We start from the raw sequence: 27,511 nt of genomic DNA, 5'->3' as shown, positions 1-27,511 counted from the left end.
AAAGGAGTGGACAGAAAAACTGTTGCCTCTCCACCCTGAATTTACTTCCACTCTAGTAATTACTCCGTACTTTCTTCTTCTACAGTCAAACTTTACACTCATAAATCATCATTCCTCTCATGTTTTCTCTCTCCTCACTCGCTCTCCCACGTACTCCCGTCATTTTCCGGCGACAATTCACCGTCTCCGACGCATCATCACCGGCTATTCCACCGTCGCAAAATTCAATCCTTCGAAATTTAACCTAAGACTTCCAACTTTCATGTCGAATTTCCAATTTTCTGGAATTAAATCAAGCACAGAAGCTGTTGTTGTTGATGACGATGATGATAGCAGCAGTTCAAAGAGGAGAGAGAAATCGAGCGTACTTCGTGTTGGTTTGATTTGCGGCGGTCCTTCTATGGAGCGCGGAATTTCGCTCAATTCTGCTCGATCAGTTCTTGATCATATTCAAGTAGTACATTTTAATTTCTTTTATTCAATTATTTTAATATATTTCATTAGGAATTTGTATGATTTTGTGATTTTCATTGCTAATGAGAAGATTAATGTTGTTTCCTATGCAATTTTCTCATTGAAATTGACTAATTTGATATATGTTGAGTCACAAACTTTACCATCATGATATACAGATATATGCAGTTCTACTGAGGATTGAATTTTAAATATTTTTCTTAAAATGGAATAAGTTTAGAAATTTATGACAAAATCACTTAGTGTCAATGTGTCACTAATATTAATTAGGGTAGTATATATTAATTTTCTGAATTATAACCTATAGTTTAAAAGATGCTACAATCTTTGTTGAAATCATGATGAATTAGTAATGGAGTACATGTTTTAGTTTGCATTGTTGTACATTGTTTTTCATTTTTTATCTAAATATTTTTCGGTGTTTAGAGAGACATAAAGAGCATGATATAAATCGAAATGATGACCGGATTTGGAATGCACATTGTGGTACAATTCTGTAAGTGTTGTGATATGTTTTGTTGATGATGTTATCAGGGAGATGATTTGCGTGTCAGCTGCTACTACATTGACAGTGAGCTCAATGCTTATGCCATATCTTCTGCTCAGGTTAAATGCTTAGCTTATTCATTTTTTTATACCACTATTGTACTAATACACAAAGGAATTACGGAAATTATGTTGAGTAATAATTATTCAGTTCCATAAAAAGTCGAGAAACCTTTAAACTGTTGCCATGCTTTGGTGATTGTAAGTTGTAATTTGCTCTGTGTAAATGGATCATTTGGTAAAAAAAAATAAAAAATTAGTTGTTTAAATGAACTATTTTAATGTTAATTTGTTTTATGGAATGAGCGTTTTACTGTCAAGAGCTTTTATGATTTTTATTTGAGTTACAAAGAAATGAAAGGAAATCATATTGTTTTCTGTAGAATACGTTCACTTCTGAAGTTGGGGTCGGGAGTTTAGAAATGCATTTGATAATTTGGCAGAAAGATATGGTCTTTGTAGCAAGCAAAGGGCGACAAACATATTGAGCTAATCTGTCTCTCTCTTACTACTTGCAGCTCTATTCAAACACCCCTTCTGATTTTGATTTTAAGCTTGAAAGGTGTGTAGTTCTAACTTTTGTATTCTATTTTTCATCTTTCATGAGAATTAAGCAGTGATTCCTAAAATGAATTGTTTGTTTTTACTGTTGTTGTCAGCCTTGCTCAAGGTTTTCGCTGCTTGTCAGATTTTGTGGAACACCTTGCTGCTTCAGTTGATATTGTGTTTCCTGTCATCCATGGTCCTTTTGGTGAAGATGGTACTCTTCACGTATATAAAATCGATGCTTTTGTCTAGGAGGAGTTTTTCGCAGAAATCTCTCATGCAATTAGGCATCCATGAGTTGTTGGAGCAAGCAAAGGTTCCTTTTGTTGGTACAAAATCAAATGAATCTCGCAAGGCATTTGACAAGGTGAGTTTATTGCTCTGGCTGACCCTCTATTACTTTGAGGACCAGTTCTTTGTAAGCATTTAATATTACCAATGATGTGCTATGAATCCATGACTAACTCATAATAGTGCGCATTATGTCATATCACTCTATCATAGCACTGTTTGGTTTAGCTGGTTCATAGGGAGGCTTCTGTCAGGAGTTTCTTGCTTCTGTCATAAGTTGTCTATGCATTTCACATGCGCATTATACCCTGTAAAGGTGGAACAAATGCATATTAAACTGGGAAAATAGCATCTCAGATTAGTTATTTCGGATCTTCCCACTAGAGGGACGGGAATTGAGTCTACTAAGCCAGGTGAAGATTAAATTTTAAATCTGTTCTACATCTCAATTATTTTATTTTATTTTTTTTTTTAAAAAAAAGGCTTGACCAGCAATTATACAATTAAACCAGATTAGAGCATATCAATTTTTTTTTATAAGATGTCAAAATGCCAAGAAGCTAGTTTCAATTGGAAAGACTCATGCTACTTATGAAGTATGCTTCAGAAAAGAGTAATTTGCTGATAGTTTGTATGCTTTACTTTTTTTGGTCTGATGTAGAAAAACTGAAAAGCTTTAAAGAATTACTAAATATTGATGCTTACCCACACTCACTTTTTACTCGCTCTTTCTTACTTGATATTTGAATCTCTAACAAATTCACCTTTTTCTTACACTCCCCACATTTTTCTAACTTGCCTTAATTGTGAACCTACAGGCAGTGGGTAGAACAAAAGGATAATAACTGAGGGAGTATACAAATATATAACTATATAAGCTTATCTATGAAGGAGATTATATGCAGTTCTTCCTAACATAAACTCTGTTACATTTTAACTAATAAGGAATGGGATCTATTGTGTGCCTAGAAAGTGGGGTTGGTTCTGATTTTCCGTGCTTATCACCAATCTGTTTCTATTCTTTCCTCTGTATTTAATTAATGACTAGCCTTTGTAGTATCTCATCATATCACAAATTTTCCTCTGTTGTTGGTTCAACGACTTGAGTAAGAACGTCACCCCCCCCCCCCCCCCCCAAAAAAAAAAAAAAAAAAAAGGGTTACCTATCTCTGGTGCTAACTGGTGTTTTCAAATGATGTGTAGTATGAAGTCTCATTAGAGCTGAGCAGACAAGGATTCTTGACAGTTCCTAGTTTCCTAATTCAGGTATCTGTATTGATATAAGTCATTTTTGTTGCTTCTGTTAGAATTGTTGCCAGTTGATTGTAGTGTTATTCTTTCAGCCTTTCAGGATTTCTTTGTCAGTTTGAATTTATGATTGTTAGATGGTAATAAAAGTTGTATGAAACCTATTTATGTCTATCATAGGCAGCTCTATTCCTTTTAAATCAAGTTTCTAATGAAAGTGAGAATAAATCTTTCAGCAGTTCTAGGGGTATGGCTGCGACAAGCTAAGAGTCCTCTGGTCCCACACTCATTATCCCCTTATATCCTGTAATAGTACATAGGTGGTAACTCTGTGAGAGAAATTGAGAAACAATGTTGTCAGATATGGCTCTTCCATATGGTTTTTTCAAGACTATTTTATCAGATATGGCTCTTCCATATGGTTTTTTCAAGACTATTTTAAACTCTTAAATTCTGGGGGATCTTTGTTGATGCTTCTGAAAGGTTGTATGTTTTGACTAAGGGAATATTGAAGAGATTCTGAGGCTGAAGCAGTTGCTTTCAAAGTTATAGAAAATCGTCAGTGGCTGTGTACAAGTTCGTTAGAAAAAAATCATCAATTCAAGGAGAAGGCTCTAAGTATTCACCAATAAGCTATACTAGTTATAAATCGGGCAAATATTTGCTCAACTAATGAACTATTCAAATTTGAATGTAAAATATTTATCCTTATAGTTCGTTTCTCCACTTTGTTGGGTCCTTATTGGTTATTATACTATAAACAATATCAAATATTGTGTCTCAACTCTTGCTCGTTGCTCCTATTTTTTTTTTAAAAAATATTTGTTCCAAAGAATGTAATCTTAGCTATTTTGCTACTGATAATTTTTTTTAATCATGCTATTAGGGAAACGATTCAGATGAAACCGATCTACAGAAGTGGTTTGAAACAAATCAATTGGACGTCAGAACAGGAAAAGTTGTGGCAAGTAAATTACACATTTGAAAACTCTTTTCATGAAAGTTTGAGGTTATTTCATTCTTGTGATTATTTATTTTTTGTTTCAGGTAAAACCAGCAAGAGGAGGATCAAGCATTGGTGTTACTGTTGCATATGGAGTTGCTGATTCCTTTACAAAGGCTCGCCGAATAATAACAGATGTATGTATTGTACAATTGGTGACATGTCACTACACAATAGACATTAAACTGTGAAGGTAATCCCCCCTAAATAAAGGGTATAAGAAAGATAAAGGAGAGGAGGGAGAAAGAGGGGGTGGGGTGGTGTTAAATTCTTAGGGATGTGTGTCATTATTGAATGACTTACTGTACTTGCACTTCATTTATGCCCTAGCTGCCTTGCATGAAGCTCAGTAATTCAGTATGGCCTGGAATGATGAGCGAATTAAGCAACTTTGTTGCACCAATATTAAATAGACTGAAATTCACTGACCGGACTCACAGAAAAGATTGATTCGTTGATTAACTGAATAATCTGATTTTTTTTTTTAATTGATTTAATAAGAAGAAATTACAAAAATAGAAGCTTTAATGTTGATTGACAATGGAGTTAGGATTAGATAAGATAGGTTCAACAGCTTTAGGCTATTACACTCCATAGTGAGTTTAGCTCACAACTCTCTAACAATGGCTTTAGGCCATAACTCTCTCAAGGGTTCACACCAAATTTCTGCCAATCCTCCTCTTCCTTTCCTCTCCCTATTTATTTACAATCCTTAAGATGATTCTAGATGGTATGTCTTTTTTTGTGCCCATGTGGCATCTCTTGGTTCCTTGCATAATTTCCCTTGTATGTACTGAATATCAACAATACTAAACGACCCGTAACGCCCTCCCCTAAGTCGGTTCATTCCACCATATTTTAGTTATTCATTATCTTTTCATCCCTTCCAAACTTTTATTTTTGTGTTATTTGATTCATGATTGCTACACGTTAGGAGCTTGTGTGACACCTTAGATAATAAAATGAAGAATATGTGTTTCTAGAATTGGTGGTGCACATTTTTTTTTAGCTCTATTTTCTGTTTGTTTATGACAGAAAGTTGATGATAAAGCTCTTGTCGAAACATTTCTCGAAGGAGGAAAGGAGTTTACTGCAATTGTCCTTGATGTGGGAGTTGGTTCCGACAGAAGCCCTGTTGTATTATTGCCTACAGAAGTTAGTGCTGTATAGTGTATATATTACGCTATTGTTGTTTTACATAACTCTATATTGTTGCTGCTTTTCCTGATCCAGCTTTTCTGATTTAAGTACTGAACTTGATACTGTGTTTAAAGTAACAAGCTATCAATTGATTTAAAATCCCATGTTTGGCTTATTGGGCTCTTTTCTACATAATAAACTACTTCATGCTAAATGAGAATGTGAGAGGACCATGTTTCTGTCTGTCTATATTTTTATGAAAGACTACGTTGCATGGCATGCACATCTTTATAAAGATAATTTAAAGCACGCCATAGTTGATTTGTGGTGATGGATATCTTTTATTATATTTTCCTGAATGATCTAATTGTGCTTGATTAGGCTGATGGGATCATAATAGGATGTTTTATACCATGTTGTCGCTCTTAAGAGTGCAAAGTGGTAGCTTTGAGCACCTTTAACCCTTAGTAATTATTCTTATGCTATCACTCACTTGAAAATTTATGAGCGTATATCATTCTACTATGTGAATCTGTGTATAGTATTCATATTTTTGTTGCTTAATTTACTGGGATAATCACCAGGTGGAGCTTCAATTCCAAGGTGATGCAAACCTGAGAGAAAAGGATGCAATATTCAATTATCGAAGGAAATATCTGCCTACTCAGCAGGTATACGACTATATGTTAATAGCAAGGAGATGGGTACATTTTTGAATATGCAGAAATAGAACTCTTTGATAATTCTTCTTTGATAACTGATAAGAATCATCAATGTTTTTCTAGAACAGCTTTTTTGCATACGAAGGTTAATATATATTTTTTAATTTGTTTACCCTGTCCATACCTCCAATACTAGCATGATTAATGATATAAACTACTTTTAGATGATGATTTTTTTTCTAATGTGTTGCTTAGCTGTTAGTATCAGCACTAACAGTGGTATAATTGGTGGCAAGAGTTTCCATATTTGTAACTTCCATAATTTGAACTTCAGCCATGATAGGTTGTATCTGCTTTGACATATTCACATGTATCAGGGGGATTATTTTAAACAATCAACATTATTATTATTATTATTATTATTATTATTATTATTGTTATTGTTATCATTGTTGTTGTTGTTATTGTTGTTGTTTTTTTTTTTTTTTTTTTTTTTTTGCCCACCCTCATTTAAATTATTTGTTATTTTTTTATTTTATTTTTATGCACACCCTCATTTAAATTATTTGTGTCAACAGGTTGCTTATCATACTCCCCCTCGTTTTCCCTTAGACGCAATTGAGATGATTCGAGAAGGAGCCTCTTTATTATTCCAAAGTCTTGGATTATGTGATTTTGCTCGGATTGATGGTTGGTATCTACCTCCTTCTTTTCTGAAACTTTCTCCAGGATCGAAGTTTGGAAAAAGTGAATCTGGCTTTGTATTGTTTACGGACATAAATCTGGTTAGATGTTTTCCTAATACCTGTTTCTTATAATCATACACATTGTAATACTCTTGAAATTGCTAATGGAAATTCATCAAATCTAGATCAGTGGGATGGAGCAGACAAGCTTCCTTTTTCAACAAACGTCAAAGGTATCTTTCTTGTACTCCTCCCATTTTGAGGGACGGATTAGACGAGCTTTCTTTTCCACAATGTTTGCCCACTTTGTATTCGGCAACTCAAATGCTGTGTGTCACAGATTACAAGGTGGACATAAATGACATTTTGGGGTGGAGGAGTATCTTTTTGTAGTAGACTTTGTAAAAATCCTGTTTCAGTAGGGTGATGTAATTTGCGTCAATATAGATACAGTTGTTTTCCATGAGGCTGATTAGTTATTTATTGTATCTCCATTGTGGACTCTCTGCCTCTAGGTTGGCTTTTCCCATTCAAAAATCCTTCAGAGCATTCTGCAGCGCGCATGTTCACGGTACCCCAATTTAGTATCGTACACTATCGAGTCAAACTTAGTACTTGAAAGACAGAAGCACTCTCAGATAAAGGAGTCAATATCGGAAAGGAAACGAGTATTTGTGCTTTTTGGAGGGGACACTTCAGAGAGGCAAGTGTCTCTTATGAGTGGAACAAATGTCTGGCTCAACTTGCAGGCATTTGATAATGTAAGTAAGTCCCACTCAAGAGAATTTGAAACGACTAATTTATGTGTGGCTGAAGCTTTTGCTTTCTTAGGAGTTTTAGTTTCTTTTACGGATTTAGGCTAGGTTCTTTGTTCTTGAGGCCTTCATTTTATATGTTTAAAGTTAGGATGCACAGCAATGGACATTGTCTGTTTCTCCCTATAAATGATTACAAGAAGGTTTCCTGTGGCTGGATTTCAGTTTGTGTTATTGATGCTGTATGGATAGGGCTGCTTATTCATGTCTCCTATTGTGTTTTGGAGATTAATTTGGGAGTTTTCTAATCAGCAAACCAAAGCATGATCCCTTTTTTAAAATAAACAATAAAATTGTTGCACGACTGCACAAAATATTTAAATCTTAGGCATGAGCACGTTTATAGTATTCTGCTTTTTCCTAAAACAAGAGATTAATTGCTCCACATGTTCTCAATTTCTACTTTCTCATCATGGTGAATACCTGAATGTGAATGTTTACATGCTTGCTGTTTGATGATTGTTAGTGCAGGATCATTGGTCATTTCTAGTTATTTTAAATCTAAAATTTAAAATTGTCGTTCGATAACCAATGGTATGAAATGTGAATTATGCAGCTTGAGGTTACTCCATATTTTCTTGCATCAACAAGCTCATTTCACCTACAGAGTGAGAAGGATGACGATTTGAGCTCCAGATATGTCTGGTTCTTGCCGTAAGTAAATATAGCTAGTTAATTTTGTAAATTGTGTATACAATATTTTTTTTTTTTTTTTTTCCCCTGTTTTCTTTTCATATTTCATACAGCGCTTTGAGTGATTAGAGGCTACATCTCTCCCATTTGGATTCTTATTGTTGACTTTGAAAGTATCTCGTGCAAAAGTTATTTGTCCCCTATACTGTTTTACTGTAGCTATGGGCTGAGTTTGTGAGCAATGTTTTCGAAACAGAAGTCTGGCAGTTGCACTACTTGGTCTAGTACTTTTGTTCCATCAGGAATTTTAAAAAACTATCTGATGAACAATTTCTAACTTTGGATTGTGATGAGCTAAATCTAACATCTCCTCAATATGTCTTTTACTTCTTACTGTTGTGAAATTTGAAGTAATAGGCTAGTAAGTTCCCCTTTAACTCAAGAAGCTTAAGAACCTCTTTGCATTTGGGGATAAGGCTGAAAGAGTAACTCTGCAAGTTTTGGGGCAATACTGCGTGGCTGCTTGCATCTATATCCTCACTTCATTTATAGGTAGCAGCCTTGTTAGTGGAATTTTGATAATGGTGCAGCTTGTGTAATATACTTGTATGTTTTTTTGTTTAGTCTTAGCCAGTTTCCAGCCTTTGCAGTATCTACTTAGAAATACTAGTATTTCATTCTGAATGATTTTCCCTGTACATTTTTTAATAGTGCATGATTATGAATTTGTTAGGACAAACTATTTTAGTGAACCTTGGCATTATATGGTTTTTTATAAATCAATTAAATGCCAACTTTTCCTATAATATCTAAGCATTTAATCAGCATGTTATGCCTTTTTTTTATTTTTTTGTTGATGTTATTGCTGATAGTCTATGTTCCATTCCAGACTTCAAGGAGAACCAACCTCATTTTAGTTAAGTGGTCATGTAAGCTAAGTCTCGTTTTGTGACTTTGTGAAGAATTTATGCCTTATGTTTTGTCTAATGATTGGGGATTTTGAGTGGTGCCATAAATGACATCACGCTTGCTAGAGTAATTTTCCGAAATGTAGAAGCTAGGAAAGGCCCATGTAGAAACGACATGGAATATTTGGATATGTTCTCTCTTAATTGCATTTAGATAAATTTCTTCCATTTCAAGGATTTTGCATTAATTGTCACTTTGTAACAGCTATTCTCTTGTCCTGAGACACACTACGGAGGAAGTTTTAGCTGCTTGCATCGAGGCAATGGACCGAGATCGAGCTGCTTTGACATCGCGTTTACGAAAAGAGGTGATGGATGATCTTATGATAGGTTTGAAGAAGCACAGCTGGTTTACAGGGTTTGATATATCTGATGAAGTGCCTGTTATGTATTCTTTGTTGGATTGGGTCAGGCTGGCAAAGAATGTTCAGGCAACTGTTTTTATTGCAGGTTGTACATTGTTGTCTACAATCTGTTTTACTTTTTACACAACCCCCTGCTGCATAACCGTAGAACATCAAAATAAAATCTGTTATAATAGACCTAGAAAATTTATCAAAGAACAAATACTAAGAAGTAAGAACATGCAACTCTATGTTGTTTACTACTTTACTAACAATGTGTTAGCCACGTGCAGGACTGCAGGGTTGGTTATTAGGATCATAGTGATTTAAGGCATATTCTAACATAATCATTCCACAGTTACCCTTTTTTCTATTTCTTTTATTTCTCAAACATTAAACCTACTATGCGTCAACAAAAAAAAAAAAAAAAAAAAAAAAATTTAAACTACTTTAATGTTTGAGGTGCACTTTTAAATGGTTTTTTTTTCATCATGTTTTATTGATTGTAACACGGGTGTGTTTGCGTAGCTCTATTGAAAGTATCTATAAGGTATTGTAAAATTCAACCCTATGTCTACTGTCTAGATATAATACTTTTAAATGGTCATAAACCTATGAAAAGATGATTTTTCTGCAGATGGAACTCAAACCTTAGACTTTTTTTTTTTTTTTTACACCTCACCAGCTATATACTTGGGTTACAAGATATTTACATTTTGAAAATAATTGTTACTTTTGAAATCAATCATACTCGTCTTGGTTCTACTGACAAAGAAATGCTGGTTATTTGTACAACAAAACTGTGTTGTGGGCAGCACAGGCTCTTTAGGTCTTCCACTTAGCAGGTGGTTGGAGCATGGTTGGCAAGATGAGTAGGTGACATGAAGTTGTGAACTGTGAACTGTGAACTAAATGGCCCCAAAAAAAATACCAAAGCTGAGTTAGTCAAAGACCTGGAAGGGCTATGCTAGTTACTATAGTGCTCTTAGCTCAAAGACTATGTGATTTTTGATACATCAGTTGTATTTGGAAGGCCAAGATATATCCTTGTGAAATAACAGCTAATTTTGAATTTTATCCAATTCTGGCAAAGTTCATCCTTCTCTTGCATAAGGATTGGATAATACAGAAACTTGGTTAAACTATGCAACTACACTGTAATTGGGAGCTCAGTTTTTTGTTTCTTCCACCAAATAGTTTAGGTTAGAACTGCAAGATGGGTGGTACAGGATAGGTTAGGTGATACAAAGCTGGGATATAGACAAATTCAATTCTAGTAGCTGCAAGCTGAAGGCTATTTAGACAAAAATTAATTGTTTCCAGGTATTTAGTACTCACCTTTCACAGTTTTGTCTCTCAGATTGTAGAGTTTAGTTGAAACACTGTTGTGAATCAGTGAATTAAGTAGTAAAATTGATAGTGGAAGAGATGAGAGGTTTTCGTATATTCTGAGGGTCATTGTTAAAGGACCATCTCAACCAAAAGCTTAAGCTAATGGTTGAGGGTCATTGTTAAAGGATATCATTCATGCTGCATGGGAAAGATTACTAGTTTATTATGGTTGGAAATAGTGCTTTTGTCATCCTACTGAAGAGTAACACCACTGACTCAGTGGATTTATCCCCCTGATAATGGTTTTTCCTTCAGGTGCTACTAGCAGAATTGTTTTGCCAGAGAGTGATGGATGGGTCAAGCTAGCAACTAAAAGGGTGATACCATACCTCACGCTGGTACAGTGTAATTATAGATTGAGGTTTTATTTCCAGTTGGTTCTTGTTTTTTTAATAATCTTGGAAGTAGGAAAGCCATGTCCACAAAAATAACTCCTATTTTCTGCATGCTGGGTCAAGTTTGAGGTGTGAGATGGAGGCTGGAAGGGTGTAGGGTTCACGGAGAAATTAAAGTATGCGAGTATGGAAGTGGTTAATGATGATCTTCAGAGGAAGCAATAACTTCTTGAAGGATAATCTGTAGGAAGTGGGAGCTTATGGATTATATGTGATAGTGGTTTGACTAATTAGCTACATTTATGAGACTTGTTCAAGATGTTCTTTGAAATAATTATAGAAGTTATTTCATCAAGGACTAAAAGGTTAAATGTGCTAAATATCAAGTGTTCTACTAGGAGCAAGAGGCTGTTGTTGACAAGAATTGTGAGATTATTCTCTCTTTAAGATTTGAAGAATATTTTTTTGTAGTAATGTTGCTTCATATTTCGGGAGGTTTGGGCTTGAGTACCATACCTAGTCTTTTGGGCACACTTAATAGATTATTAGAGCATCTCCAATGGTAAGCTAATTGCCAAATTAGCTTTTCATGCCACATAGGACTTCAACTAACCCCTTTTGTAGCTAGTTTGTGCCCCTATGATTAGTTATTAGCTTGCTATCTGAACGAGTCTTACTTTCTGAAATTACCTTTTAAAATTTAAATTTATTAATATATCGATCTCCCATATTTCGGATTCTTTTTCTCAAGCAAATTAGCTTGCCCAAGCTAATTTTATTTTTGAGCTCCAATGGTCAAGCTAGTCACTAGTGACTTTTGAAAAGTGCAAGCAAGTCCCTAACTATAACCATTGGAGTTGCTCTTAGGTACTTAGGCATTTTGACAGATGAGGTTTAGAAATATGTTTCCGAGATCAAATAGATGGATCACTAAGTTGAAGCTATTTCACAACAGCCTTGTTTCTGTCAAGGATAAAGTATGGCCCTATTGAGGTCTTTTCGGATTTTTAAGAGACCGATAAGAACGATAAAGATTTCTACTTCTGTCATCTTAGTACGCCAGTAAAGTTCTTGTAGGGTTAAAGATTTGTGGCCAGTTAATCTTGCGCTAACTTTTCAAATAGACGTGTTATCTCCAAAACTTCTATTATGGAGTAAACAGATTTTGTGTAGTTCAGAACAATTTTGGAATTAACGTTTGGTGTATGTGTCAAACTCAGTTGGAGTTGTTTGGTGTATCTAGAACAATAACGTTTTTGACTAGATGGACACTGTAAATAAGATCTATTTAGTTTGTATTTGTAACTCGGTCAGTAGGAGTTTAGGAGCTGGTTTAGTGTGTTCATTAAAACAGGCAAGTTATATTTGCCCTTTCCATTACATATTGCAGCGAATGTGTCATGTCATTTGATCTTTATTTGAGAGGGGTATGATTATCTTGAGGCATTTTTCAGTGGAGGAGAGGATCTTTTCTTTTCTTGCTTGGTTTCCATTCTGTTCAATTAAATTTAAAGGTATATGGGAATATCAGCACCTTCCTCCAGATCTATGAGGTGACTGATTCTGCATCTCAGGGTGTTTTAAGAGTGGGTGTTATGGCAGTTGGGTTTACAAATTTCTGATGGTTGATTGTATATACACCTATGTGTTGGGGTTGTATCATGTTTATGAAGGTTGTACAGTTCTTTTATTGTCTGGAGGTTCCTGTGACGATTAACTGTTTTGTTAGAGGTTCACCCTTCAACATTGAGCTGGGGCATGCGATTTTGGGAGAGTAAGTAGATAGAATGGATTTCAACTTTTCAGACAAAGCGGAGAGAAAAAAGTAGAATGCTAAGTTCTAGCTGGGATATCCTTTTTTTTTTTTTTTTTTTTTGGTAAGTGTTATCTTTGCAATGGGACAGAAAGAGAAGATAGGTAGAAGAAATTCTTCTGTTTTTCTTTTTTTTGGTGCCCTGAGGGGGTACATGACCCTTCTTCATTCTTAATTTTCTATCTATCTTTATTTATATATCCCTACTGGTGTGGCAGCAACCCTGAGAAGGTAACAATGTGCTTTCAAGGGTTTTTTCCTGTCTACACACCTAAGAACATAAGAAGAAGGCCTGGGTTTCGGGAATGTTGTGTCTAAGAACATTGCCTTGGTGGGATGATGCGTTAGGATTTCTCTTAGTCAAACTGCCTTGAGCCGAGAATTACTAGTTGTTATTGTGGCTTTTAGAGAATTACTTGTTTTGTTTATTAGGGGGACAAAGACAAACACCTCCTACATCTGTCACAGGAATTAGTATTGGATAGAAGGTGGGTTTTTGTGAAGAGCATTGGCAGGGAGCAATGTTCACTCTTCTCATCTTTATCTCTCATCTATACATTACCAAAAATGCTACCATATCAGATTCTTGGCAAGAGAGATTAGTTCATTTTGGAGGATTTTATAGTATTGCTATTATAAATCTCACAACTTTGTCTTTATCAATTATTCTGCATTAGCAGATTTTTGGGAGGTCCTACTTTAGAGTCCTTTAAGTTTTTATTAATTAATGAACATATAAATTCATTCCCAACATCCAACTGAAAGTCTAGGTCTCCTAATTGGTGAAAGCTTCTGTTCAGATTACAGCCCTGAATCGACATGTTAGCATTGTGTAATTGTAGACTGGTACGCCATGACCAACCTAGGTTGCAAGGACACTGGGCATCCATACAGATTAAACCAATAATGATGTCTTAATTGAAAAACTAAGTGATATTTGTGATTGTTCTAGTTGTCAGACATAGGGCATGTTACATGTGGCATGAGAGGGTCCTTACTACTTAGTGACCAAGGAGAGTTATTTTGCCAAATATCCATGTTATATGATACGACTGTACAGAGAAAGGTGGAACCTGTCTCTGTCCTATAAGATTGTTACTACTGGTGTATTTATTGTGCTGCTCTTTATAAAAATATTGAGATAGGATTGCTCCTTTAGCAGTTTTGGCTTGAAAAGAAACAGAGTGATCTTTTATTTTGAAATCAGATTTACTAATTTTATTACCTTGTAGGTTTAGGTAAATTACTGGCCTCCTATGGACACTATGGTTGCTCCTTTCATCGATATTTTTTTTGGGGGTCTTACTATGGTTTTTTACTTTGGACTTATACGGGTCTTTCATTATCTTATATATTTAGTGTGATTTTAGGCTTATATGTATAATTAGGCATGATATCCTGGTCCCCGACTTAAACTGTAATTTTTTTTTTTTGAAGGCCCCCGACTTAAACTGTATTGTCTGCACTAATTAAAATTTTTATCTACGAAAAGAAATGCAAGCCTCTTGTTACTTTAAGTAAAAATGAGAGTGCAATGCTTATAGTGGTAAAAACATGCACACACTTGCTATTGTGATAATAATTTTATTTTGGCATTCAGTCCCACGAAGGGTGGGTTGCTAACTTCATAATAATTCAAGTTAATTTCCAAAATTAAAACTTTCATACGCATCGGTCATTATAAACTTAAAATGTATGAAATGAATTCTGTTGTGCTTTCAAAATAATCTATTTATCTCACATTTTTAATATAGTGCATGGAGGGATTGGGGAAGATGGTACTCTTCAATCTTTGCTGGAGGTTGAGACAATTCCATACACGGGTATGATGAATATTGGTATCTGGGATTCAAACGTTGAACTCAATTTCATTGGGCTCATCATTTTGCTTTTTATTGCTGGTGATGTGCAAGGTCCTAGTGTGGTGGCCTCCAAAATATGCATGGATAAAGTTGCTACTTCGCTTGCTCTGAAGCATGTATGGTAAATATAAGTTGGAGCATTCTGGTTTTGTGAAGTTTTGCTGAAAGTCATCTTAGATGTAGACATGTTTTTTGTGCATATGTGTGTGTCCTGCTCTTTGAGGCTCCAAACGCCACCTTTTTTGTTTTGGACTCTAGAGCACATTTAGCTGGTGTGTCCTGCTCTTTGGGATATTAATTAGGAAGAATTTTCCCTAAACAAAGGTTTATAGAGATCTTTTCAAGATAATCCAACTAATAGAATGAGATAGACAAGACAATGTTCGTTTAGTTTGTAGATAGTATGATTTTGGATTGTATATTTTTAATATCTCATTGTTATATTAATATGTAAAAGACGACATGCATGCAGTTTTTTCAGTAGATTCTCTATGGTTGTAGACTTGTAGGTTTTGTAGAAAATGTTGATTAATGGAAGATTTTTCCTATCAGCTTGCAGAATATGGCGTTCTAACCATAGACAAGGAGGTGAGGAGGAAGCAGGATCTTCTACAGTTGCCTGTTGATGATATTTGGCAAGAGCTGACCATGAAACTTTACTGTGAAACTCTTTGTGTCAAACCTGCTAGAGATGGATGTTCTACAGGTGTTGCAAGGCTGCGGTAGGTCTGCAAATGTCATTTCGTATCTGTTATTGTTTAGCTATTATGCTGATGGAAACTTTGAGTCTTTGACTACTCTTACAGTTCTTTGTTTAACAATATGCTTTTGGTGTCCATCTATCTTTCATCTTGTATCGCAAATCTTGAAGCTGCGTAGAAGACTTAGCCATTTACATAAAAGCTCTGGATAACTGTCTTCAACGTATACCATCCAACAGTTTCTCAAAGGTAGGACATTGATAACTTCAAGTTTGTTGTTTACAATTTGAGACATTGTTAACATCTTAACTTAGGAAGTAGAGTAACCACTTAAGGTTTCTGATGAAACACGGAATATCCTATTGGCTACCTTGAAACTCACCCAGGAAGAAGTGTAATATTTTGTTAGGAAAGACTGATAAACCTCTTTAGTCTATTACCTGGGTTGTTCGGAAATTGGCCATCAAACTTCATGAAATAGTATTAGGCCATTTTGGATTCAGGGTACCCCAGTTTCTAAAAAAAAGATTAAAATAGATAGTGCGGATATGACAAAGGTCCTCTTAGTAAAATTATGTAATATTATGCAGGGAATAAGCAAATTATGGATACTTATAACTTATAAGGATTTTTTTTCTCCAAATCATAGTTGATGCTTCTAATTTTATTGCTTGCAGGCACATGGGATGATTGAGATGCCAAATCCTCCTCCAGAAGTGTTAATATTTGAGCCTTTCATTGAGACTGATGAGATTAAGGTTTCATCCAAATCACATTGCTTTACTTGGGAAGGACGAAGTAGATGGGTAGAGGTAACTGTTGGTGTGATTGGAACAAAAGGATCAATGCATTCTCTGAGTCCAAGTGTGACTGTGAAGGAAACTGGCGATATATTATCTTTAGAAGAGAAATTTCAAGGTGTGTGTAGAGGATAACATTGGGCTAATTGAAGTAAGTTTTAGTGTGAGGAATGTACTTATTTCTTGAACCTTGTTATTTTGTTAGGTGGGACTGGTATCAATATTACTCCTCCACCCACATCAATCATAAGGTTTGTCCCTGTGCTTTATATTCTGCATTAATCTTTTTAGAGCTGCACTTAGTGAATCCATTGGGATTCTGATCTCTTGCACTGTATTATTGACCAACCAAGTAAACAAACACATGATAAACATTCATCATGCTCTTATGTAACTACACACACAGATCTACATTTAGATATATGCAGGAGAGAATTTGGAGTGGATATGGAAAAGTATGAACACACCATTGCCAGTTTTGCTTGAAATTTGGTTTTAATTACTTGATACCATATAATTTCCAAGTTTAGGCTACCCATACCTATTCAAGGTTATACATAAGATTTAGCTGATTATTTAACATATTTGTAGTCCATCTCTCATTTATATACCTGTGAGTCACACTATGTCATTGATACCAGCTTAGGAGTGCTTTTCATATGTGAATCCTTATAGTTCCTTATTGGAACTTTTTTTTTTTTTTTTGAGGAAAAGTTCCTTATTGGAACTTGTTTAAATAAGAATTCATGTAGTTGATGGACATGATAGATTAATGACTTGCTTTCTTGGTTATCCATGGTTTAGTTGAATAAGTAAAAAGTGTATATTCTATGGAATTAACTGTTTTTTTTTTTTTTCCTTTTTTTTATTGGGTCCTTTTTCCGGGTTATAATGACTTCTTGAGGTATCTATATTTACTCATACCTTACCTGCACTCATAGGATCTAATATGGTACGAGTGAGGTCTAAGGTCTAACCACAAGTCCACTACCCTTTTTTATTTTGTTGTCTCTCTTCTTCTTTCTTTTTTTTTTTTTTTTTTTTTTTTTTTTTTTTAAGTCACCCAATTTTGAATAGTGTATATATAATTCATAATAAGCTAAAGTATGACCATTAACTAAAGGAACAAACAAATGTAAGACTATTGATGATTGAGTTAAACTTTTCAAGAAAACAAAAAAGGTCAAATTTAAATCCTCGAGTCCTTCACAACATTGGCATGGAAGCACTAGACTACACAAAATATCTGAACTCCAGTTTTGGTTTTTTTGTTTTTACTTTTCTAGTCTTCAGTTGTAATTTCTTACCAATTTTTCTTAACTGGTAGGGCATTGCCCTACCTGGGAATGTTGGTGGGGGGAGGCTTTAGGATAGAAGAACACATCAACAAAGACTGAATTTGCCACCATGACCCTGTACAGTTATGTGGGGTTGATAAACTAAAGCTTCAGATTTTTGGTTGTTATTGATCACCATTTATTTCTCATTAGTTACAACATCTTTATTTAATCTCAATAACATAAGTGGCCTCTTTGCTTATTTTTGTTCTGGTCTTGAATCAGTGAGAACATTTTGGAGAAATGCAAAAGTCATGTTGAGCTTGTAGCAAATGCTCTTCAACTGGAAGGATTTTCACGAATTGACGCCTTTGTTAATGTTGACACTGGAGAGGTATGCTTTTTTTTTTTTTTTTTTTATATATATGACCAACTACATATATTATTGACTAGATCTCTACTGAGCAATTCCTTGTACCAGTGTGACCATCAGACAAGATTATACCTCTTTGTTTATTCAATATATTTAAGACTAGATTGAAGTCAAACAGTTCTTTGTGCTAGTTGTTGGAAGTTCTTGAAGTTAAAACAAAGAAAGTTACGATATTTATTCTTTTAACTGTTGGGATTTAATGGCTATTGGGATCCCTTGATTTTAGATTCCTTTTATTTCTCCTTTAATGAGTATTATTGCTGATTAATATTGTTGGTTAAAGACTAGCCGTTACACCTTTTAATGTTGATTAATGCTAGCTCTTATGGCCTTATGGGGGGATTAATGGGTGGATGTTACAACACTTAATTGATGATTGTTTTCCCCTTAATTGTTGGTCGTTTTGCTCCCTCCATTGCTTTATAAATCAACCTTATTCACCTCCAAAAGAGAGAACAAAAAATCAGCCATCTTTCTTACCTTCTCTTAGAAATAGCCCTTTGGTATTTGGGCAAGTATTCTGAGTTCCAATCGGGTTAATTCCGGCACTGTGTTTATTCTGGAGGGCGACCGCTTGATGTCTAGTGCACCGGGGTAGCGCGGAATCGTCTTTTAGGTTAGTGGTTCGCCACAACACGGCAATTGTCAATTTGGTCTTCACAACATTGAGATAAGTATTTATCGTTTTGTTGTTGCTTATTTACTAGCACTAGTTTGAACACGAACCAAACCTTTGTTCAATTACGAGGATGAAGAACTGATTATTATGATTATGCTGATTGTTCTTGCAGTTTGCTAAGCTGCCTCTTTTTTATATATATATTTTTTTTTTCTGCTTCTCCCGCTGATAGAAATTTCATTTGCACCATAAGTTCTATTCTATTGAGAAAATGTTCTGTTAATTTTTATGCTAAACATATTCATTGATATCTGCAGGTGCTTGTCATAGAAGTTAATACAGTTCCTGGAATGACACCTTCCACTGTTTTGATCCATCAGGTAGAGAAATGACAAATTAAGTGCCTAATTATCATTGCTTTTACATTGTGAATAAACATGAAAACAGTTTAGGTTGTAGAGTTCTAAATGTAAACCTATTTAAGTTCTTTACTCTCTGTTTTACTTGTTTTCCTATAAAAATATTTACAAGATATGACAAGCAAATTGAAGTTGTTATTGTTAAAATCCTTTTATTGCTGCTCCGTCTCTCTATAGGGATGGGCTTGGGGGGTGAGGAAAACATAAAATTAAATTGAAATCAATTTAACCCATATAACTCATCACTGATGAGAATCTACTTCATGGGCATGTTAGATGCAAACAAACCTGGTAATATTGATCTGGTTGTCCTGTAATTATCTATCACTGTAAAAAATCTCTCGATAATGTTGGTTGTGTCTTTTGGATATATCTCTAATTCACAATTACTTGTTTAACAAATTAAAATGTGTGTAATGTGTTGCAGGCGCTAGCAGAGCAACCTCCCTTGTATCCTCACCAATTTTTCTGCAAACTACTGAATTTTGCATTGCAGAGATCCACGTAATAGTTCTACATCTACCTTTCAACGTTGTGTACTTGATCTATTTACAATTTACATTAGTGTGCTCAGTTGGAGTGATTAGCTTGAACAGAATTTTGCTTCATGCATGTAAAATTAGCCATCATAAGGCTGAAATTTCATATTGATTTGCTGCTATTATACAAGATTCATGTTCTCGAAACCGGTATAGTGAGAAACTGAGTTTTCTGTGACTAATATTCACAATGTTGTCTACTTCCCTGGACTTCTGATTAAGGTATATAAACGAAATTTAATGGCAATATGGCATTATGCCAACATGATTCATGCTTCACAACTATGATCTCTTTTTTTTTTTTTTTTTTTTTTTTTTGTCTCCTGCTTTCTGCATTAACATCATGAATTTTTGTTAACATCATATTATCCCTGCCCACCTCGAAATCCTATCTACCTAAATTTTTCTAATCCTACCCTTTATTCTGGCCCTTTCCGTTCTCGACTTATCTCCTATACAAATACCCCTTACTGTGGGATGTACAAGATCAAACCAAAATAGGGTTCTACCTTTCCTATTTCTACTCTTCACTTCAAATTCCTAATTTCTTTTTCTAAAATAAACCGTTTGCCTAACTCCCTTAATTTCATTCACACTTCTCTTAAAAACACTTAATTTCAAAGTTTGCTTCGTTTGCTTGATCCTGTTGATGTGCTTCTTTTGCTTGCTATTGTTGTTGTACTTCGTTTCTTCGTTGGCTGCCTTCTTCAGGTATTCTTCATTCTTCTTCCTTCTTCCGGGGCCGTCAAATTTTGAGATTTTTGTTGTCAAATTTTGGGTTTTTGTTGTCAAATTCTAGACTTTGCAATGTCGAAATATTGTGGATTAGAAATTGTCAATTTTTGTGTTACAATGTCGAATTGTTAGTATGTTGAATGTGAAATTTAATTTTCTTTTTGTTTTATCGAATTAATTAAAAGTGGAAGTGTTGCTTTAATTTTTTTTTTTGGTCCAATTCATGAGTAGCAACCTAATTGCAATTTCAATTTGGTGTTGATAAGTTTTCAAATTTTTTTGCCAAACAAATTTTGCTTGCTAAGTAGTGGAACGTAAATTACCTATTGTTTCAGTACTTATTCAAATTTTAGGCTCACAAACTAGTTATGTTTTGATATTAAGTATTAGTTGAAATACTTTTGGTTGTATCAATCTTATTTTTACAAGGTTCATTGACCAATTTGTAGAATGTAGCAATTGCATTTGTTTGGGAAGCATGAGCAAATTGTAAATCTCCATTTAAAAATAAACAAGTACAATAGAGTACAAGTGAAAATGGTGAGTAGTTTGACATAGCATTAGTAGCAAAGGAAAGTAGAGAAAATATTGAAGAACAAATGAGGTGAGAATAACACCAAAGTAAAGTAGGTGAAATTCAGCGAAAAAATAAAACAAATGGAGGAAAACCCTTACCATGCTACTTAACTAAGGTTAATTTACTTAATGAGTTAAACCTCTAATTAACAGCAAATCATGCAAGTAATATCATGCTTGGGAAATGATTAGAAGTATGGGATTATATTTGGAATTTTTAAAAACTAAGGTATACCATTGGGAAATTAAAAAAGTTCAAAAACATCATGGGAAATTTTCCATTTCTTTTTCAAAAATTAAACCGTTTGCCTAACTCCATTAATTCCACTCACACTTCTCTTCAAAAGGAAAAAAAAAAAAAAAAAACTCCCTTAATTTTAAGGGTTGCTTCGTTTGCTTGCTCCTGTTGATGTGCTTCTTTTACTTGCTTCTGTTGCAACTTGCTATTGTTGTTGTGCTTCTTTCTTTGTTGGCTGCCTTCTTCGAGTATTCTTCTTCCTTCTTTGTTGTCAGAAACATGATCTAATAATCTCATATGCTTTGAAATATGGTCTAATAATCAATGTAAAAACTGTTTATAAAAGTATTATGGTGTTGCTTATGAAATATGGTCTATAATGTGAAATATGGTACTGAAGGTGCTCTGAAATGTGGTATGAAATTAGTGTTATGATTATAATTATTGGTCAGAATTTTCTGGTGTAAAATTAATATTATGATCAGAAATTTTTGTTCAGAGTTGTGTGATCCTCAAGTGTGAATTTAGTGTTTGTATTAAACTTGGCATTTGTTCTCAACAGTAGCTTTACAATAATATATTGTTTTCTTCATGCTCTCTGTGTATTACTATTTAGAGCTTGACAATAACAATGACTTGCAAAAATTCATGACAACAAAACAAAGTGAAAATAATTAAACTCGTACTTTTTATTTCATACCCTTTTGTTTTTAGGAAATCAGGTTGAGTACGAGGATGGGAAATAGACTTCTTACCCTTTGCAATTTTTACGCAAATTTGAAGAAAAAAGATAGGTAAAGTTTTTGGTGAGACGGACTCACGTAAATCCACCATCTTCATTCTCCTTCTTCCCCTTTCTCTCTCCTCCCGCCAATCAATGGCAGCCAGATCCTCCACCATTCTCTGCCTCCTCTCTCACACCTCCCGACTTGCCGGCGATGAAGGATGATCAGATGCAACTTGCTTTGGCGATCAGTGCTTTGAATTCGGAATTTCGAGATGATCTGGAGCATGACCAGATTCGTGCTGCTACTCTGTGAAGTTTGGGGAGGTGGAATTCTATTGATAATGGTCGAGATAAGGAGGATTTTGGTGAGGCGGCTTTGTTGCGGGGGTTTTGGGTAAATTTGATTAATTGAATTTTGGGAAATTTTATTGTGGAATTGTTAATTGATGATGAAACGTAGGAGTTTGTTAGAGATGATGTGAAATCCGAGGGTTGAGGAGAGAGAAAATATTGTAGTCATGGAAGAAGAAGAGGGTCAGCGGTGAAGGAGAGAATAATGTCAGGGTTATCAGGAATAAGACTATTTTAGTCGGGAATAAGACAATATTATCGATTTTATAAAATGTTGGTGCGCGGGCTTTGATCAGGTTTCTAAGACCCGTGTCTTTTTGTTGCTGAGCCCGGTCTCACGTGAGTCCGTTCTACGCAAAACATTCTCAAAAAGATAATAAAATTAAGGTAGTGATAGATCAAGTTGTCACAGATAGAGGTAAAGGTTGGTCGCTTCTTCAAATGTTGTATTTGTTTGATGTAAAAGATTTTTTAAAATTATATATGGTGTTTAGCGTAATGGTTGAGTTACTGAAGCATTATAAGGTGATAGAGGAAAAAACAAAAGGATATGCGTTCTCCTTCAGTAAAAGAAATGGCTTATTAGGATGACTTTTTTTTTTTTTTTTGACAAAAGCTAAACCACAATTAAGTATTAGCAAAGAAAACCAAATTAAGTCTACAGACTAGTGTTAGGATGACCTTGACTTTAGAAGATGTCTTTTTTCTTACTAAATTACCCGTGGTAAAACATGAGTCTTTAGACTAGTCATGGAGCCTTTGATAGAATATTTGGAGGGTTAAAAAATATATTTATTTAAATTTTCTACAACAAATTACATTGGATCCACTTAATCCACAAAAAAATAAAAAGATTTATGTCATTCTTCTGCTGATCATTCATGATCGTCATAGCGCGTAGTGGTCATTTATGCTCGGCTAACTAGGTAGAATTCATATAATCAGGGTTTGACTCATATGCTTGGTAGGCAGAAGTTGTAGCCTTTAGTGGCAACATTTGGATAATGTAAATTTTTTTAAATCATTTTGATTTCGTTTATGTTTGATAATTTTTAAAACTTGGACTACCAGTACTAATTTTTTTTTTTTTTGATACATTTTTCGTAGGCATTTTATCTGTACCACATACCGAAGCCCCAACATGTCTTGAAAATTGAAGTTGAAGTGGGGCAACCGACAATATCGTTGGCTTCAATTTTTGACGCACTTAAAAATAATTGCCACAACTTATGGGGGCTTAAGGGCTAACGTGAAGACATGCTAATTAAAAGAACTTATGGATATGATACACCCTCAAAAAAAACTGGACATTATTTGGCATCCTAATTGTCACGTGCTGACTATTTCCCCAAGTCTCTTGCACGCATGCTACCATAATCACCCTCGTAATTCTAGTCAATGATCCCCAAGTACCTTAGCAAAGCTAAGTACAATGCTTTAAAGTTAAGTGATAGAAGCTAGGAAATGGCTAAGTATGCAAGCAAGAGAGAAAGCAAAGTGTTTGCTTAAAGATTGGTTTGTATTGCTTTAGAGAACTTTACAATTGTCTGGATGGATTACAAATGAGGGGGAAGCTCCCTATTTATAGGACTCCCAAGTGCCTAGAGTGTTCTACTCCAGAAAGTTCTAACCTCCTCAAATGGAGGGTCCTAGAACATGGCTAATCTAGAGAGTTCTACATAAATCTAACCTACATCAATCTATGTACAATGTCCCGGAATAATCTAGACTACTCTATTTTATAAAGAATATACAAGATTGCCATACAAGATTCTAGAACCTAGAAGCTCCTGGAAGACTCACGAACCTTGTAGTGCAATCTGGAATGTTATAGGGCCCATCTCTAAAATCTGACTTGATCACCATCTTTATTGGGCCTAAAAACAGTGGACCCTTAAGTTTCAGCCCGTTTGGGCTTCATTTGGCCCCCAAATTGCCCAATATTGTGTTACTGTAAATTGGGTGTTAACTAGGAAAACAACCCCTTAGTGCCATAAAGCTCTTTAGGGGGAAGGTGCTTCCTAGCACCCATAGTCATCTCCCTTAGCCCGAATTGTTTCCTAGTGCTCAATCGACGATGCTGCTGCCTTTGTGGGTGTGGGGACTTGAGTTGTGACATTATGCTTCAAAATGCATTGGGGCATGATCAAGTTAAACCTTAGTTTTGAACCTAATAGCCCTATTGTTTTTCTACAATGTTGCGGTGAATCATCAACCACATTGTGTAGCAATACAAATTCGAGATTTTCATGGACTTGATGTGTTGGAGATGAGGGATTCTCTTAGTTGCATTAAAGTGAAACAAAACAGTGGGTCATGTGAACAAGATTATTTCAAATATTATAAAAAAGAGATTGAGTTGTGGGATGAGGCTCTTGCTAGAGTAGAGCACCTCTTCCCTCGCAACTCTAAGCCGAGTCGTGGGGTGGGGATTGATGTGAGATGCTGTTTTGCTCATAGTTGTGATGTGAGTTATTGTCTTGATCGAAGTTGTAGGAAGAGATGCTCTACTCCAACAAGAGTCTTCTCCCACAACTCAATCTCCTTTTTATAATATTTGAAATAATCTTGTTTGCATGACCCACTGTTTTGTTTTACTTTAATACATCGAAGAGAATCTTCCATCTCTGACACATCATGTTCATGAAACTCTCGAATTTGTTTTGCTGTAAGATGTGGTTAATAATTCACCGCAACATTGTAAAAAATAACGTGGATATCATGTTCTCAAATCCGAGCTGTTTAACTTGATCATGTCTCAACGCGATTGAAATATAATGATGCCAAATAATGTCTTGTTTTACAAGGTAAAAAAAAAAGGGGAAATTATTCTGTAAAAAGAATAAAAACTTTGAAAAAATAAAATTTGTTTCGAGGGTTTATTGCATCCGTAAGTTTGTTTAATTTTCACGTCTTAACCTTAGTCCTTAAGCCCCCCTTGGATTGTGACAATCATTTTTAAGGGCATAAAAAATTGAAGCCAACAATCTTGTCGTTTGTTTCATTTTAACTTCAATTTCTAAGGCAGGTTGGAGCTTTGGTATGTGGTATAGATAGAATGCCTACGAAATAAATGTATAAAAAAAACAGTTCAAGTTTTAAAAATATATATCAAACATAAACGAAATGGAAAAGATTTTACAAAATTAACATTACCAAAGGATAAGAGCGAATATAAGATTAAAATTATAGGATCAATTGACCCACTTAAATTTATTTTTTTTTTTTAAATTTGGTAAAATATTTAAAAGATGATTTCTTTAACATTAAATCATTTAATATAAGAAAGATACTATAAAAATTATGAGTAATCTGACATTTACTCCGTATCAATGCACATAATTTTATGTGTCAACGTAGTTTCATGTAATTTGTTCATATATGAATAATTTTAATATAAATTTTTTAGGTTATTTGAACCACTTATAAAAAAATGATACATTCGCCCGAGGAATACCAAAAAGGCTACCACTTCATTCTCTACAAAAGAGTTCAATGACATTGTAGATAAATGTTGCTGCTATGAATGCTACATAGTTAGTCAAGCACAAATATTCTACATAGTTAGTCGAGCACAAATGACCACTATGCGTCGAAACGATCATACAAGAGTGGTATTAATCTTTTTATCCAGAGAGTTAAGTGGATCCAATACAATTTGTTGCATAGAATTCAAATAAATATGTTTGTCATCCCTCTCTAAAAAGTTCCATAATACTCCGACTAGTCCGGGGAATCACCATTTTTCCACTAATGGACAATCCAGTAAGAAAAAAGACATCTTCTAAAGTCGGTGTCATCCTAATATGCAATTTTTTACCGCTTTAATACCTCAACAATTACACTAGGCACTATATATAAATTTTTGGAGTCCTTTCCAACACTAGGGCCTGTTCACATTTACTTAATTTCAGTTCAGTTCAGCTCCAATCAGTTCAGTTCAGTTCAGTTCAACTCCAATCAGTTCAGTTCAGTTCAGCTCCTAATTTCCCTCTCTCATAAAATATTCATTTCAGTTCAATTCAGTTCAGTTCAGCTCCAATCAGTTCAGTTCAATTCAGTTCAGCTCCAATCAGTTCAGTTCAATTCAGTTCAGCTCAGTTCAGTAAATGTGAACAGGCCCTTGAATAACGGACAAACTTTTGCCTATATCACTACCTCAAATTGATTATATTTCTTCTTTAAATTTGCATAATAATTGCAAAGTGTAGGGAGTCTATTTCCCATCTTCGTATTTATCTTGATATCCTAAAAATAAAAGGATATGAAATAAGAAGTATGAGTTCAATGATTTTCATTTACAAGTCATTATTATTGTCCTTTGTAATACATCACTTTAAATTGTAAGTTAAGCTCCAAATAGTAGTTCACTGACGGGGGAGCCCCAGGCAATCAGCCTGATTGACGAAACTTTGTCAATCAGTTGCTTTTGTGGGCCCCTCTTACCAGATAAATTAATTAAATATTGTTGTTTGGTTTTTAATACGTTAAAAGGCTACGTTGTTACTAACGTCTGTTTTTTTTTTTTTTTTACAATTTCTTTTATTTTTATTTTTAAAACCATTTTCTCAAATCTTCCACCTGTAGGCTGCAGCACACCAGCACCACCATAGGCTCCATAGCCACCATCTGGTCCATCACCATTAGATCCACCACCATCTCTCCGCCTTCTGCCGATTAAACCCACAAAATCCTTCCCGTCGTCCTATTCTTCCTCAATAATGGCCGTTTCACGGCGAAATAAAAAGACACCCTACTAGAAAAGAGTGTAAATTAGGGCCATATCAACCCCTTAGGGAAAGCCTTTCATTCGCGTCAGCAATTTAAACTGCCATAGGCTGTGGTGCCGCTAAACATGGGCACGGGCCGTGCCCGTGCCGCCGCGGGCCGTGCCTGGCCGTGCCGGGGTGGGGGCACGGCACACCCCAGCCCACGGCACGGCCCACGTGCCTAGCGGGCCGTGCCGTGCCGGGCCGCGGGCCAAACCGTGCCACTCTTATTTTTTTTTTATTTTTTTTTTAAAAAATGATAGAAAAAACGGATTAAAAACAACAATGCATATAATAAAAAAAAATACGAGTGCGATAATCCGAAAATACAAAATTTTGAAGAATAACTTATTTTATTATATGACGGTAGCCGGTACGAATGTACGATAATTCAATAATACAAAATTACAAAATAAGTAATGATAATTAAAAATCGTACAATAGTGTATGAATATTGAATAACTTCATTTATTATACGGAATACGAAATTCGATAATACAAAAAGAATACAATAGTGTATAATGTAAATATGTAATCATGTAATTATTATTGGTCGTCTTCGTCTTCGT

At 34.9% G+C, this 27,511-nt stretch overlaps 1 protein-coding gene across 2 annotated transcripts; it reads left to right on the top strand.

Annotated features, from left to right (window-relative positions):
• The first annotated feature begins 90 nt into the window (after window positions 1-90).
• Window positions 91-19,728, top strand: LOC145570627 (uncharacterized). 2 transcript variants are annotated; one of them, XM_081629758.1, is made up of 24 exons: window positions 91-454; window positions 1,009-1,080; window positions 1,539-1,582; window positions 1,680-1,780; window positions 1,854-1,933; window positions 3,061-3,123; window positions 3,992-4,069; window positions 4,153-4,245; window positions 5,144-5,263; window positions 5,833-5,919; window positions 6,489-6,695; window positions 6,782-6,829; window positions 7,112-7,357; window positions 7,968-8,065; window positions 9,218-9,462; window positions 14,651-14,719; window positions 14,810-14,874; window positions 15,311-15,480; window positions 15,630-15,708; window positions 16,137-16,377; window positions 16,465-16,510; window positions 17,822-17,930; window positions 18,906-18,968; window positions 19,435-19,728. In XM_081629758.1, exons 1-24 carry the CDS (start codon window positions 263-265, stop codon window positions 19,513-19,515), a joined length of 2,697 nt encoding a protein of 898 aa, XP_081485884.1. In that variant the 5' UTR covers window positions 91-262; the 3' UTR covers window positions 19,516-19,728. The 2 variants fall into 2 exon arrangements, with proteins under 2 accessions (XP_081485884.1, XP_081485883.1); XM_081629757.1 differs by lacking the exon at window positions 7,112-7,357 and having other exon boundaries at window positions 319-454; window positions 1,680-1,933.
• The last annotated feature ends 7,783 nt before the right edge of the window (window positions 19,729-27,511 follow it).

This window comes from Chenopodium album, chromosome 12, assembly GCF_948465745.1.
Source record: "Chenopodium album chromosome 12, dcCheAlbu1.1, whole genome shotgun sequence".
In the NCBI taxonomy this organism is placed as follows: Eukaryota; Viridiplantae; Streptophyta; class Magnoliopsida; order Caryophyllales; family Amaranthaceae; genus Chenopodium; species Chenopodium album.
This window is presented reverse-complemented; position numbering and strand designations above follow the sequence as displayed.